General features: G+C 41.8%; 2 protein-coding genes across 2 annotated transcripts; both read left to right on the plus strand.

Annotated features, from left to right (window-relative positions):
- The first annotated feature begins 9820 nt into the window (after positions 1-9820).
- On the plus strand, positions 9821-10946 carry LOC133896352 (uncharacterized). Its single transcript, XM_062336940.1, has 2 exons — positions 9821-10282; positions 10416-10946. The coding sequence occupies exons 1-2, from the start codon at positions 9936-9938 to the stop codon at positions 10597-10599; spliced, it is 531 nt and encodes a 176-aa protein (XP_062192924.1). The 5' UTR covers positions 9821-9935; the 3' UTR covers positions 10600-10946.
- A 2585-nt stretch (positions 10947-13531) lies between these two features.
- LOC133896351 (E3 ubiquitin-protein ligase RSL1-like) lies at positions 13532-14864 on the plus strand. Its single transcript, XM_062336939.1, has 2 exons — positions 13532-14403; positions 14559-14864. Exons 1-2 carry the CDS (start codon positions 13802-13804, stop codon positions 14629-14631), a joined length of 675 nt encoding a protein of 224 aa, XP_062192923.1. The 5' UTR covers positions 13532-13801; the 3' UTR covers positions 14632-14864.
- Positions 14865-15138: the final 274 nt, after the last annotated feature.

A 15138-nucleotide genomic window follows, 5' to 3' on the forward strand; every position in this document is an offset into this window, starting at 1 on the left:
TACATATTCAGTTGCAGTTTTTACATAACTGACACTGAAAGGGTGCTACTTATAGCCTATTATGTAGTAGTGCTTATACTTTTCCCAAACCAATCCAACAACAGCCCAAACCCACATGGCCACAAAGCCAAAAGGTGCCAAACCGACATTGCTAAATAGCAAAAGGACACCAACCGACTTTGCCATCAAACCAAACCAACCCAAACCAACTTCACCACAAAAGCCATTGTGCCAAAATGACACATATCAAGGGCACCAAACAAAAGCCTAATTTTTGGGAGGATTCAAATGCAAGAGTTCCTTATTCTTGGAATTTAAAGAAACCTTTCAAAAAATCCCAAAGAATTTCTCAACCTCCAAACAATAGAAAAATACAAGATTTCCAGTATGTAAATTTACCAAAATCACCTTTCTTGGTCATGTGGCTCTACCATGACATCTCATTAGCATAGGTGTCAAACCACCAATCCATCAATCCATGCAAATAGCTTATGTGTCAAGCCTTTTGCCACATAACCCCTATATGTGTCACCATCCCTAATTTTCTAAAGCATGCAATTGCAAATATAAATGCATATATTTATTGAGAGCCAAGTAGGTGTTGCATTATAAATTGAAAGGAAGGGCACCTAGGACAGCCACCATTGTCATTTGGTGGTAGTCAAGGTGAGCTCTTCCCTCTTCCTCTCTTCTCATCGATCCCAACCTTGCAAGTACCATAGCTAACAAAAGATGCCATACCATGGTAGGAGCAAGAGCAAGATGATGATGAATTGAGAAAGGGAAAATCATCATCCTTGACCATAAGCATCATAAAGCATGTGTGTAATCCAACCATTCTTTCATCTTCTTCATTTCTTATAAAGGAGAGTTCAAGAAAGTGTGTAAATAGCATGAATAGGAGTTGATGGATGCGCTTATCAATCTATCATTCATAGATGTTTGATCAAGTATGATAACAAGTATGTATAGGCTTGCTTTTTCAAACTAGCATGTGTAGTCTTTGATCCAAGCTTTACTACAAATATGTATAGGGGTTTCAAATGTACAAACTAGCATGAATAGGTATGTGCGAGCAAATATTGTTTCCAGCATGAATATGCTTGTTGCTCAAGTAGTATTAGTAGGTTCTTATATCTATTCAACACGGTTCAAATAACTAGGATATGATTTGCATGTATGCATGTATGTTGAATAGCCAAAAGCAACTCATAGATCCAGGACTAGTACATATTCCCTTCGTTCTTTTTTATTTGTCCTTTCAGAATATGTGCTGTCAAACTTTTGAAAGTTTGACCACTAATATGATTAAAACTATCAATATTGGCTATATGAAACTATGCTATTGAATTTATCTTTACAAATTCTTTAATAAAAGTACAACTTTATTAGTATATGTTCATATTAAGTTATAAAAAGTAATAGTCAAAGTTACATCTCAAAGACCGTGAAAAGTCAATAAGGACACATAAAAAAGAACAGAGGTAATGTTGAGTCCAACATGTAAGACATGGTTTCCTTTTTCTCAGATTCATGTGATCTTCATCACAAAGTAAATATGCATCAGTTTGTGCTCTCAGTTAACTAAGGACATAAGCATGCTAGTGTGATCAAGTTCATCTCTAAGCATCATGGCCATATAGGAATGGCAAAGCATGTCTTGCTCAGATTCAAGTAATTATCATTGCAATCTTTAATGCATCAGGATCTGATTCTAAGATCTCTAGTTCTTATTTGCTAAGAAAAACATAATGATAGTGTGTTTAAACAAAGCATTCAACACTCAGTTTTGCTCTCATTTGTGATTAAAGAAAGAAGCATGTTAGTGTGCATCACATTTAAATTGATTAACATAAGAACATGGTTCATAGCCTAATTAAACATAGAAATAACATGAGAAAAATATGATTCAGAACATAAACTTATACACAACATGAATCCCTAAGGCCCTTTTTGGTTCTCCAAATAGAATCCCTAAATTGGAATTGGGCCTAAGTGAATGCTAGTGTTTGGTTGCACTGAGAATCAGAAATGGAATTTGGGCTCAATTCTTGCTAAATTTTGGTATAATTAAACCACAAGCTACTCAATACCGAGCCCAAGAGGTCTGAATTGAATAGAAATGGATCATCCTCTCTAAAAAGAAAACAAGATCGCTCTTTGACGACAAACTCAACCCTGACCGATGCCAACGAGCTTGACCTCACCGCTCGCCGCTGGTCGGAAAAATTGACCTCACCGCTCGTCGAGGAACTTGATCTTCCCATCCTTTGATGACCCATTCCAATGTTCAACAGCTTCTCTCCGGTGATTCCTTCCTCATCTTCTTCAACTCTAATGACCTCACCGGCACCGTAGATCTCACCGTAGCACCGCTCCCCAAGATCTCCATCAACCCCCTAGAGCCACTCCTCATGGCGGCCATCGAGGTCGAGCTCCATGGCCAGAGGAGTGTGCACGATTGGTGCAGGCAGTAGTCGGTGGCGAGGGGTTGGGCAGCTAGATCCCAAGGTTGCTCGAAGCTTGTAGGAGGTCAAGCTCCATCACTGCCACATTGATCATTGCTGGTCGATTGCTGCTGCTTGTTCTCCAATTTCTCAAGGTTAGCAACCAAACATAATTTGGAACTGATTTGATCCAATTTCCATCTCCAAAGATTTACTTGCCAACCAAACAATATTGTTGAATTGGTGCCCTATTTCTATTTCCGCATGGATTTGGATTTGAGGCTCAATTCAATTCAGCCCTTCCAATTTTGAGAACCAAACTAACCCTAATAGGTCTTCGAGGACTGAACTCCAATAACATGCCCGTGTTTCACCAAAATCTTAGCAAAAGTATTATTATCGTACATCTTCTCGTTGTCATCAGGATCATGCACCATCCTGACTAACTCAATCATGTGCCAGATCCAAACAATATTGCTTCCAAATATCTTGCCCTTGTTAAGTAAAATATAATGATTTAAATCATTCTTGTAGTTCATGAAAATGTATCTATTATGATGACACTAATAGAAAATTTTCCATCAGGAATAAAAGACATAAGAACGAGATTCACAACATAAATTAGGTCCATAGTGCTGCCCTTCACAACAGCGAAGAACACATGTTTCATAGGACCGAAATCAATGCCAAATATCCTAACAGTGGAAGTAGGCATAGGAACAACCCCATCCTCCTAATTCTTGATGGCAATAAATAAATACATTCTATTGTAGATCTAAGACACACAACAACAACACTTAGTACAAAGAATCAAACCCTAACACAACCACAATGCAATTCGAACTCACCTCAGTGCAGCCCCAAACCTTGATTTGTCACCCAGATCTTGAACCCCCCTCACAAAATCAAACCCTAACAAACCTTGAATTCACCATTATGGAATGGGATTGGATGGCAACAAGGAGAGCGGGGGAGATGAACTTCGTTGCTTTAATAAGGGAGACGAGCGGTTTGTAAAAAGGGGGTAGTGGGAAGCAGAGAGCGAGGGATCGAATCTAAAACAATACCTAGGTCTTTAACTGCAGATGGGTGTTTCCTAAAATCTATTTGTGTATATCATACAGACACAAAAGATCTTACAAGAAACTATCTGTGATAATATCATATATGGTTTTTCCTAAAATCCATATGTGTTTATATGGTAGAAATATACGGATTTGTAAAAACCGTATATGAGTTCTGGCACACCTAGATGGTCGGTCATATTATAGACACGTCTCTTTAGCAACCTTCTCTAGGTATTTTGTCAATGACGGGTCCTAGAAAACTATCTGTGTCACTTTGTTTGCTTTCACTGTTTCTGTTGTAGTTCATATCGCCACTTAGTAAATATTACGGATATGGCTATCAATTCACAGGTTGATAGTCAATGAACTTACTCCCTCTATCTCTGAGAGAGGTATGATCGTTGATCCACCCTGAACTTGGTTCAGCCAGTCTAGTCCTAGATCAACCTACCAATAGTGTGAGAACGGTCATGTTGGCATGTCAGACACATATGGGAATGTGAGACATAGAGAATCAATTATCATTTTGTTGGTACCGTAATGCACCTCTGTATAGAGTTAGAATGTGATTGTCACTCCCTGCTTGTGGGTTAAGAAGCTATGATCATGACAAGAAAAGGGAACAACCATATGGTTCTACCCTGTGGTGCCTTGACTGGTAGAGTTTGGAGTTAAAACTTGACTCTTTCCTAATCATGCTATTTTGAAAATCCACATTCATGTTATCCCTTGGATAATATAATCTTGAGAATTTAGTGGAAACACTGAGAGCCTGGATATGTTGTGTATGTTTGATAGTATAGAACTTCCTGAGTATCTTTGTACTCTTACCTTTAAACCTTCTTGATATATAGATGGGTTAGAGATAGACTTAAAACTCAGGTTTTTTTAGGACAACGAAGGAGCCTTTGATGCACAAGGAATTGAAGGAAAAGATGGGGGAGGACTCCAGTACAATGTTCTCATACTTGGATAAAAGAATCAAGAGCATATTTAAAGACTAAGGATGGGTTGGGAGGATAACTTGACCCGCCTTCAAGGCATAGAACTTGGATCTTATTGGAATCTTTGTTCACTACTTAATGGTACATCCTGAAGTTACCTTAAGTATTGGTTCTTATCACGTATGGATCCACCACATTGTCTTCTGCTATGCTACTCTAATGTGTTTATGCTTTGGTAAGTTTGCTTACCAATGTATGGACCATAGGCTAGTGTTCTACCTTTAAAGTGGAATGTTGGGTCGCCATATATGTTGCACGTATTTTTGCATTTCTTTGTTGTCATTTATCTGTGGTACTTGGAGCATCAGTGCAGACAGTGTATATATACTGCTTGTGGTTTATTAATTTACTTTTCTTTGAGACAAAAGTGATTACTTTACCTCTTCGACAAGAACTTAATTCCCCCTCCGTGACTAAATGTATAGGTCTAATATTTTTCAAGTTGCTTGAAGCAACTTATTTTGCAATCATTATTGTGGCTCTTGGATCAATGTTGAATCACCTCGACATCTCAACCCATAAGTAGTTGGATATGGATCCAAGGTCATAAGATAGTGATTAAAAAGTAAATTTTTTTGAGACTTTAAAAAATTAAAAAAAAATGTAAATGTATATAGTTTCCATATGATATTAAGTCTTTGAGAAACATCTTAATTACTTCTACCTTCAACCATAGTCATTTTAGACATACATTGAAACTTTCAAAACTTTGACCATTCATATTTTTTTCAAAATATTCATATACGAGGCATGAAATCCATAAATGTAGTTTTGGCTGCGAAAAGACCTCATAATGTAATAATTTTATTGGGTTTATAAATACATCACAATAGAAATTAATGGTCTAATTTACATGTTATGAACCGTGCCAATGTTCGACTAGTATTTGTGCCCTGAAGGATAGTAATTCTGAAAGGATCAAATGACCCAAGAGGAGGGGGGTGAATTGGGCAATTAAAAAAACAAGCAAGTTAGAACATAAAGTAAATGTGGAAAGTAAAGCTTGCAAGTAAGTAAAATACTAAAATGTAAATACGAAAAAGTAAGAAGATGGACAAGAGAGCACTAATTTTTTTCCAAGATATCGAGGAGTTGGCACTCTCCCCTAGTCCTCGTTGAAGTATCCACAAAGGATATCGCTCCCTCTTGAGTCACGAAGTCTCAAGTGCTCACTCATGATTGTCACTTCTCCATCTCCAGATTGACGAGCATCAAACCAAGCACATAGCTCTTTCCAGGGCTCCCACGAGAACTTCAGAAGCTCACCAAGACACCTCTAATCACCAAAGACCGGCTAGGTATTGCCAATCACCAAGAGTAACAAGACAATAGCTTCACTTGACCAAGATCAAACCTAAACTACAGCTATATGCACAATTGCTACTCTCTAAGTACTAAAGATGTCATTAACCTTCAATTAAGAACTTTTGAATTCACTCAAATGTACTCTCTTGCTTCTTGATGACACAAAAGTGTATGAGCTCTTCTGTGGTCACAAGAGAGCAGAATGAAACTAAGTGGAGGGATATTTATAGGCTAGAGATATAAATTTAGCTGTTGCCTAACCACCCACTTTTTCTGTTAATACTGGATAATCCGGTGAGCATCTTCTTACTCACACCGGGCAATCCAATGAGTCCAAATTTTAATCTCTCACTGTGCCAGTTGTCACTAGCCGTTACTACTAAGAGATAGTCCGGTGTTGTCATCCGGTGAGCACACAAGTAACATTGGACCAATCTGTCAGTACAACCTAGCCAAATTGCCTATTGTATCCTTCTCTGGAAAATATGCTCTGTTGATGACTTCATTGCCATCACTAGACCATTCGGTGCATTAAGCTTCTTCTGCTATCAAAAAACTTCTTTGCAAGAAATGCTCCGGCGTAAATATTTGTCCATCACCAGACCATCCAATGGGTAGAACGAATTCAAACCATCCAAAGCAACCCTCTCTGCAAGAAAAGATCTGGTGTGAGAGTCTGGTGTACACACAATGATCACCGGACCATTTGGTGAACTGAGCTTCATACTTCATCACTTGTAATCACCTCTAGAATAAATAGTTTGATGCTTTCATCATTGCATCACCGGATAATCTGATGAATTGAACTTCATTTTTCCTGGACAATTCCACTTCTGCTGAAATTAGTCCGGTGCTCTTACCGAACTAACACCGGACCATCCGGTGAAACATTTCTAATATTTCTAGATATGTGTCACCAAGAAAAGCATCAGGTGACTCCATCACCTTAATCATCGGAACATCCAGTGAACTCAACATCTTTCTATAAACAAAGCATAATCCGATGAGAACAAACTTCACAACACTGGAACATTCGGTGAAGCTAAAAAGGCAAAACTCGTCCAAATCTACCTTATCTTGAGCTCTAACTTCTCGACATCTCAACTATGGGCTTCTATGAGCTACCTGATGCTAAAACTTCACAAGTGTGCATCAAACCAAGTCTAAAAATTTGGTCAAGCTACTACTCTTAGCTCTCTTTATAGTATGGTCAAAAGACTAAGAAAAAAAGACTTATACTACTCTAAGTGTTCTTCATCTCCTTTATAACACTTAGAACTAGAAGATCCTTATCTGTCTCTACTCTTTCTGTAATTGACTTTCTCTTGATGCACATATCCTTTAATTGTCCACATAATCACATTAGGGACAAAGAATACCCAATTATCATTATGAACTAAACTTTTGATTCTCTTTAAAATAAATTGTTAATCACAATGATACGGTTATCATTAATCACTGAAACACTTATCACTTACTTAGGGATCTAGATGCTACAAATTCTTACCATAATTTTTTTTGAAAGCTATGAAAATTCAATATAAAGACAACAGTTTTTTGTTGATAAATAAATTAGTAGTGCTTTCATGGTTCAAACTAGATATATTTTCTCATTTAGTGGTCAAATTTTGAAAACTTGGTACTTCTCCAAAAATGCTTGTTTATAAAAAAAGGAGTATTAATCTAGAGTATATATCATTATGAGCAGAATAGATATGCAGGACTACTACAATATCGATTGCTTATTCATGGTATCAAATTGTTGATTCGTGCAAATGATCAAACCAGCCAAATCGAAATTCTCTCCAAAAAAAAAAAAAAAAAAAGTTTAGTAGGGCCTGTTGGGAATGCATCCCGAGTCCCGACAGAGCTTTCGTGTCTCCGGTTGCCACTGTATTGCTTTGCATGGTCAGCAACAGCAAGGATTCCTTGTGAGGTTTCTCACAGAAAATGACATTTTTAAATTTCTCACATGCAGTTGGGAACAGCTTACTCGAAGACAAAAACATCATCTTTTGCAGAAATATTAGGAAGTCTTGCTTCTAGCTAGGACCACTCACTATCTCATTTCTGTAAGTATGTAAGTGATCATTATCAATATTTCAGCTCATTTATGATCCATTCTTTTCTCTTATTATTGGCACTTTTGCTTTGCTGGCACTTCTTTCATAAAGCAGCTGGTATTCCATCACCTTTACTTTTTCAAAAAGGTTTCAATTTTGACTTATTAGTACAGAAGTAAAGAGAGAGTTCAGATGGAATTACAGGCATAGGTCTTTCGGCCCGTTTGGAGATAGGAATTTTGATGCGCACAAAAATAAGCAAATTATGATAAACATCGTGAGGTTTACAAACCAATCGGTTTGTTAAAAATAATAATAATAAGAGAAGTGCTCCGGTGCTCCTTTCGTTAAAAAATTTGCCAAACTCAAAGCTTTTAGCCAAGGGCAAATCTGTAATTAAGAAAGTAACCAAATTTTGAGTTATTAAAGTGCTAGGTGGACCTGTTCGTTAGGAAGATCCCATGGATTTGTTGCAGTGCCAAAAAAAAAAGACACAATATAGGACTAACTAGATAATTTTTTATTAAAAAAATAGACATCTAAATTCGATTTGTACACACACCACCACACCTCATCCTCCAGCAACTGAGCCTATGATTTGTTGCAGTGCGGTTCCTCTTTGTAGCGTATGTACTCGGCCGCCGCTTCATGGGCATTTGCATCGATGTATCCTCTCATGTCCATGTAGGATATGGAACTAGGCACACGAGAGAATGAAACGGATCAAAAACTCTAAACTGAGATAAGATTGAACGTGGTTGCATGGCTTCATCGAAGTGTACTCTAATCAACGGAGCCGTGGCTGGTTGATCGCTGATTGAACCCGTCGCCGAGTCATTGTAATTTAGAAACGCATCTTGCATACTCATCACACGAACTGGCATTTCTTTTTTTCTTGAGAGGATGATGAACAGTCAGTACTTTTTGTTGCTTTTCTTTAGAGGAGACAGGAATGCATTTTGTTGGGCTAACCAAGAATTGCTTGTCTAAATAGCTAAGAGAAACTAGGTGACTTTTATATTAAAAAGAAATAGTCACCTAAATTTGTGTCGAAGATGCTTCGAACTTAGATGGTCTAGACGCATACTTACACCCTCGTCTAATTGGGCCTACTCAAATAGACCCGCGGCCTAGCACTTTTATTGGTTATACCGACTCAAAATCTGGTTAACTACCTTATATACAGATTTGCCCCCAAATTAGAGCTCTAAGATTGGCAAAAAAAATTAAGGAAAGGAGCACCAGAGCACTTCTCTAATAAAAAAAAACAATAGCAGCAGCCTACTAATTTGAGTTTCAATTTGATCATGTCAAGATGGTGGACCTCATTTTCTTGGACGCATCCCTTGCTTCAAACATCCGATTTCGATACAATGAACCACTTTTCTGTGATATATAAGATAGAGAATACAGATCCACATGCTGCACCCATGCATGACACAACCAGCCAGCTCCGGCTGAGGTAAAATCGGGATTTCAAAACCAGGATTTAAATGACAAAAGGATAAAGAATAACACAATTGACGGTGAAAGTTTCTACCCCAGAGGTAACGACCTTGCAAACATTAGTTTCTGTATCTATTTTGTTTTCACGTCGCAATTCGAATTTGAATTCAATAAGGTTATCTAGAATTTTTTGAAAGTTTATTCTCTTTAAGATTTTATCTAGCGTTTTGAGATCCACGTTAGAGACAAATGATGCTGCAGAAGGAGGTGTCTACAGTACGTCTACAGCACCGCCACTTAAATTTGTTTTCCCTCTTTTTTGCACCGTTATAATTTTCCCTTCACGCTGCTACACTGGTCCCAGACCCGGAGATTCTTCTTCTATTTGGTCATGTGTAAGCAGTGATCAAAAGGCCTTCTGTGGACATCAAGCGGTTTTAAATATCCATCACTCTTCTCCTCTCCCCTTCACCACTCCCTCCTTCATATCTCTTCTTTCTCCCTCCTACACACTTATAGTTATAGGCACCTCGCAGTGGTCACCACCTCAAAGTGAGGTGATCCCTTCCCCTCCCTCCACCCTCCTCTCCACTCCTCAACGTCATGCTCCCAAGAAGGCAGAGCAACTTCCACCTCAGAGAGGAGGGTGGCGCCGTCCACCACCGCGGAGGCCTCGTCGTCGCGGCCATGACAAGCGGCGTCCGGAGCGTGCGCGAGCGCGAGCGCGAGCGCCTCGTCGTGGGGCTCCAGATCCTGGTGCACCACCAGCATCACCTCCACGGCCGGCACACACACGCGCAAGCGGCGAACATAGTCTTCAAGCAGATGGTGAGGCCCCGCGCCACCGTCACCGCCGCCTCCTCGCGCCACGCCGTCTCGTGCAGCTTCCTCAAGGCCTGCTCCCTCTGCAGACGGGAGCTCAGCCCTAACAAGGACGTCTACATGTATAGGTAGGCATCAATTGATCGACAACCTGATACACGCAAGCGTTGCGTGCGTACGTGGTGCACACGTACGACGTACGCATACGTCGTTGAGTTTATCGGAAGTAATCGGTGCGTGCATATGTATGTGTGCGTGCAGAGGAGACCAGGGGTTCTGTAGCGAGGAGTGCCGGTGGCAGCAGATCCTGGTGGACGAGGCGCGCGAGCGCGAGGCGGCGGTGGTCAGCAAGGAGCGCCAGCGGCGAGGGCAGGCTCGCCACCACAGCCCCCACCACACGCCCATCCGGGGCAGACCGCCGGGGAAGACGCTTGCCGTAGCCTAGAGCCAGGCCAAGAACCGATGGCCGAAGGCCAAAGCATGGAGCAGTACTGATCAATTAGTAATCCTCTCTTCTCAATCATAAGGATGAGTACTAGAGACCAGCCAATAATCAATCGAGCTGCGTCTATATATGCATGCCGTGGTTATCACGCGTGATGCATGAGATGGGAGAACGAAGGGGCTGGAAAAAAAAAAGGAACTATCACAAAAGTTGATTGGGTGTTTTTTTGTTGCATGTTGCAGTCTTGAAAATTCAGGGTGTAACTTGCTCTTGTTACCACACATCCAATTGATTTCAGAACATGGAAGGAAGTGATCAAGGGGTCACGAAGAGGTATATTGTGCTTATGTGTCTGTCAGATTTGTTAGGCTTCAGTTGTGTCCAACGTGTGACCGGCCGGAGTACGTAGATTCTGGACACGAGTAGTTAAGAGGATGCCGATGGAATTCGATACCTAGCTAAGCGACCTAAAGGAATTTGGGGACTGGAAAGAAGAATGCCATGGCATCTACAACTTGTGCTCAGGAGTCTCAAGAACAACATGTGCCTAGGAAGAATCTGTAGGCTCAAATGCGTATAGAATCTCTCATGCATGTACGTGTCTCACGATTAAAAACATCCGGAATAAGAATTGGGACGTAGTAGCCGGTGATTTTGACTGGCAGGCAGGGCATTTTCGTTTGGTGCGGGCCTTCGTAGCCTGATTTTAGTTAGGAGACAGAAATGTAGGCCCAGCCCAGTTGTTGGGTGGCCCATTAAAGAGTTGGCTTAAACCTGGTTTTCTTGGACAGCCGAGGCCTAGCTGTACAGGGAGATCTCCTTTACTGGTGGATCCACAATCTCCCTAGCGAACTAGATCATGTGCTTGCCCACAGAGTTAACATGTGAACTTGTGAATATGATCCAACCAAACAACCAAAACAGTAGACTTCTGATTGCCTTAAAATAGTAGGATCATCAGCATCATGGTTGATGTAGTCTGCCTATAGATAAAAAAATAGTAGTTACTTTTGAGCTAATTTGTGGTACTGAAAGAATAAGATTCACTTCTTCACGGGCCCATGGTGCTGATCGGCTAGAGTAGGCATGTACGCACAAGCCTGGGCTAGCAATGTTGTCACGCCACGTCGCGGGCACCTCGAGTGTGATGACTGCAACATTAGCATAGGATACGCCTAGCAAGTATGACACCGTAAAGTGTCATTTCCATCTCCCTACAGAGGAGGTGAAAAGTGTGAATCTTATACCTCCATTAATCAACGAATGCAATGAGTAGGGACCGGTCAAAAGACAAGTGCCTTGCCGAATCCCTGGCCTCATCGGCCGTCACCTCCACAAGCCTACACAATGGAAGAAGGCCTTCTGCACTTAACATGCATTAGCAAACGTAATTCATATAAAGTGACACAAAAGCAAAACAAATGGAGAAGCTTAATTGGTTACCGTACCTGGGAATCCAATGCTCACCCAACCACAGCAAGTCGAAAGGCACTTAAGGACGCAGCACGGGCAGCTTAAGGTTCCAAAACCGCACTCAAGTAGGATCGGTGCCTCAAGGCCAACTGTGGGTCAAGAAGCTCAGGATGCTACGCGTGGCCTCCAACCCCGGCAGCTATATATGGGTTAGAAAAGCGAGAGGGGGAAGGACACAAAAGCGAGAAACTTAGCCTAGAAAAAAGCAGCGTGTGAATTAAAAAAAAATGACAGGACTAGTTTTGGCACAAAATAAGGCCCATTTTAGACCAAGTGAATCTTTCTTGGAAAAATTGCAGGAATTTAATTATTTCGTTAATTTGATGTAAAAGTCATGCTCATTGTACTCAAAATGGTGCTAAGTTCTGCTCTCTTCTGGCCTGTTTGGAACACACAAAATGTTATAGGGCCTAGTGGTTCGCAGTTTTTCTTTTCAAAATGGGTAGTTATTTACTAAGGTTGACTGTGACGTTCATGCGGTGTACGTACAGCAATGCCAGCAATAGCCTATTTTATATCTATATTTTGTGGTTCTTAGCGCTATCGGTAGTTGTAAGCTCGTCGCAGCTCTTTAAACAGGAACCAAAACCATTATGACTCACGTCTACTTCTCATATCATACATTGCATTCATACATGTAGAAAGGCCTTTACATCATCATTAGAAGTTCCTTCTATCACATACAATAGAATACATGTTTGTACATCTTATCTTTACATACATGCATACATACATCAGTTATGTACACATATACACCAGCTACATCCATGCATACACATAGCAGCACATACATTGGTTGCATACATCATGAGAGAAGTAAGGTTTCATGATTTTCAAGAAATGTCTGCTTCTGCGAGGGAGAGTATTTTGATGTAGGAGGGCAGGTGTTAATCAAAAACCCTTCCAAATAGACAAGCCTGCCAATTGAATTTCCTATAGCTATATAGCTGCGCCTACCTTACAGGGGCACAACTTACAGCTATGGTTTTCCAAATTAGCCACAAAACCATTCCCTTCTCAAGAATAAATCCGAGCAAGCCAAGCAAAATTCCAAAGCCCTTGGCCACTTTGCAAAGAGACCTTTGGGTGGGGACCCTGACTGATGAACCAAGTGAAAGGTTTTGGGTGGGAGAGAAGAGAGTTACGTTAATTCTTTTTTCTAACATGGCTCCTACTATGATGCGATAAACATTGAACTACTTTGTGCAAAGTTAGACACCGCTAAGAGGGCCCTAATTTAGCACGATAACAGGGAACCAAACACTAAAAGTGACTTGATCAGACTCCTTTCATCCTTTCCATATCGCGAGAACAGAGTTGGCGTGAGGGGAGGGAAAGGGAGGAGGTGGAGTGTACAAGGAAAGTGAGTGAGAAAGGAAGGAAAAGCAAATGGAAAAAACACCTCTTTTCTCTAAAACTTCTTTTAAATGATTCCTTGATCCAAACAAGCCCTCAGTTTCCAAAGCAAAAGGATATCCGGAATTAATTGGGATTAAGTAGCCGTATTTCTCGCTTCCTTCGCGTCGAAGCTTGCGCCTCGGGATAAACCAAAGCCCCGTTCAAATCCCAGCTGAACCCAATAGACGACGAGAGGCTCCCACGTGAGGTCTAAGAAGGCGCAGAGACTCCTTTTCAGCTCGTCGTTTCCCCTCCAAGAAACACAGAGAGGCTCCCATCTGTTGAACGCACCAGCTAGACTTGCCACCTCGCCCCTCCGGAGCCCACGCCAATGGAGGGGGCCGAACCGGGGCAGCAGCAGCACGCCTGCAGCATCTGCATGGAGCCCATGGAGCCCTCCCAGGCCCACCGCGGCGGCGCCGACTGCGCGCACGCCTTCTGCCGCGCGTGCCTGGCAGGCCACGTCCGCGCCAAGGTCGAGTCCGCCGGCGGCAGTGGCGGCGCCGTCGTTCGGTGCCCCGACGCGTCCTGCGCCGGGGCGCTCGACCCGGAGCTCTGCCGCGTCGCGCTCCCGTCCGACGTGTTCGAGCTGTGGTGCGCCGCGCTCTGCGAGTCCTTGTTCCTCGGCGCGCGGCGCACCTACTGCCCGTTCCCGGACTGCTCCGAGATGATGGTGGCGGACGAAGGTGAGCCCGAGGGGTGCGTTACGCAGTCGGAGTGCCAGGTGTGCAGGCGGCTCTTCTGCGCGCGGTGCGGCGTGGCGCCGTGGCACGCCGGCGTGACCTGCGACGAGTACGACAAGCTCGGGGAGGGGGACAGGGGCCGGGAGGACATGATGCTGCTCGAGATGGCAAATGAGAAGAAGTGGAAGCGGTGCCCCAAGTGCCAGTTCTTCGTGGAGAAAGTTGAAGGCTGCATGCACATGACATGCAGGTACCTAGTATCGGAAGCTCGGAAGTCGGAACAAGAGAATTTTTTTTCTGAATCCTAGATATTTTGATTCTTTTATATGAAATCCTACAAAAGTGATGTCAAATACACATTTGGCTTTTTTTCATATTGATTTTGATGGTTATGAAATTTTGCAGGTGTGGCTTCGAGTTTTGCTACGGGTGTGGCACGAACTGGCCGGGGACGGATCATTCTGGTTGCACAGCGTGATATCCTATCTCTGGGATAGCACAAAGCGAGAAATGGTCTTGTTGTAGAAAACTAGCAATCATCTGGTTTGTATCAGACTGATCATATATTAAGCAACATGTCATACATTGCCTCGCTGCCATGTTTCGGCTAATGTAAATTTGATTGCGGCTTGATGTCTAATTTTAATTCATCGTCGATGGTGAAAAATGCTTAATTACTATGCGACCTGCAGTTGATTTTGGAATTTCCTTATGGATTCATTAATTTTTATCGGGCTTTTTCGTCGTCGTTGAAGTGGTAGGACGGTAACAAAGGGAGCAGTTTGCCGAATGCACTATTGCAGTGTGCACAAAGAATTTGATAATTTCTCTAAGAAATAAAGATTTTTAATTACCTTTTTATTTTTCCAACAAGCGCCATTGTCTCGCAACAGATAGGTGCACATCATCTCTACCGTATGTTACGCTTTGAGATCCGCATGGCCACGTGTAGGTAAACCACTCTCTGCAGGTATTTGTTGTTTTT

This window comes from Phragmites australis, chromosome 16, assembly GCF_958298935.1.
Source record: "Phragmites australis chromosome 16, lpPhrAust1.1, whole genome shotgun sequence".
NCBI classification, from domain to species: domain Eukaryota; kingdom Viridiplantae; phylum Streptophyta; class Magnoliopsida; order Poales; family Poaceae; genus Phragmites; species Phragmites australis.

Bases quoted from the DNA above. Each gene is read 5' to 3' on its own strand.
- LOC133896352 (XM_062336940.1), top strand. From the start codon at position 9,936: ATGCTCCCAAGAAGGCAGAGCAACTTCCACCTCAGAGAGGAGGGTGGC. The intron at 10,283-10,415 runs GTAGGCATCAAT...GTGTGCGTGCAG, and splicing joins AAGGACGTCTACATGTATAG to AGGAGACCAGGGGTTCTGTA.
- LOC133896351 (XM_062336939.1), top strand. From the start codon at position 13,802: ATGGAGGGGGCCGAACCGGGGCAGCAGCAGCACGCCTGCAGCATCTGC. The intron at 14,404-14,558 runs GTACCTAGTATC...GAAATTTTGCAG, and splicing joins TGCATGCACATGACATGCAG to GTGTGGCTTCGAGTTTTGCT.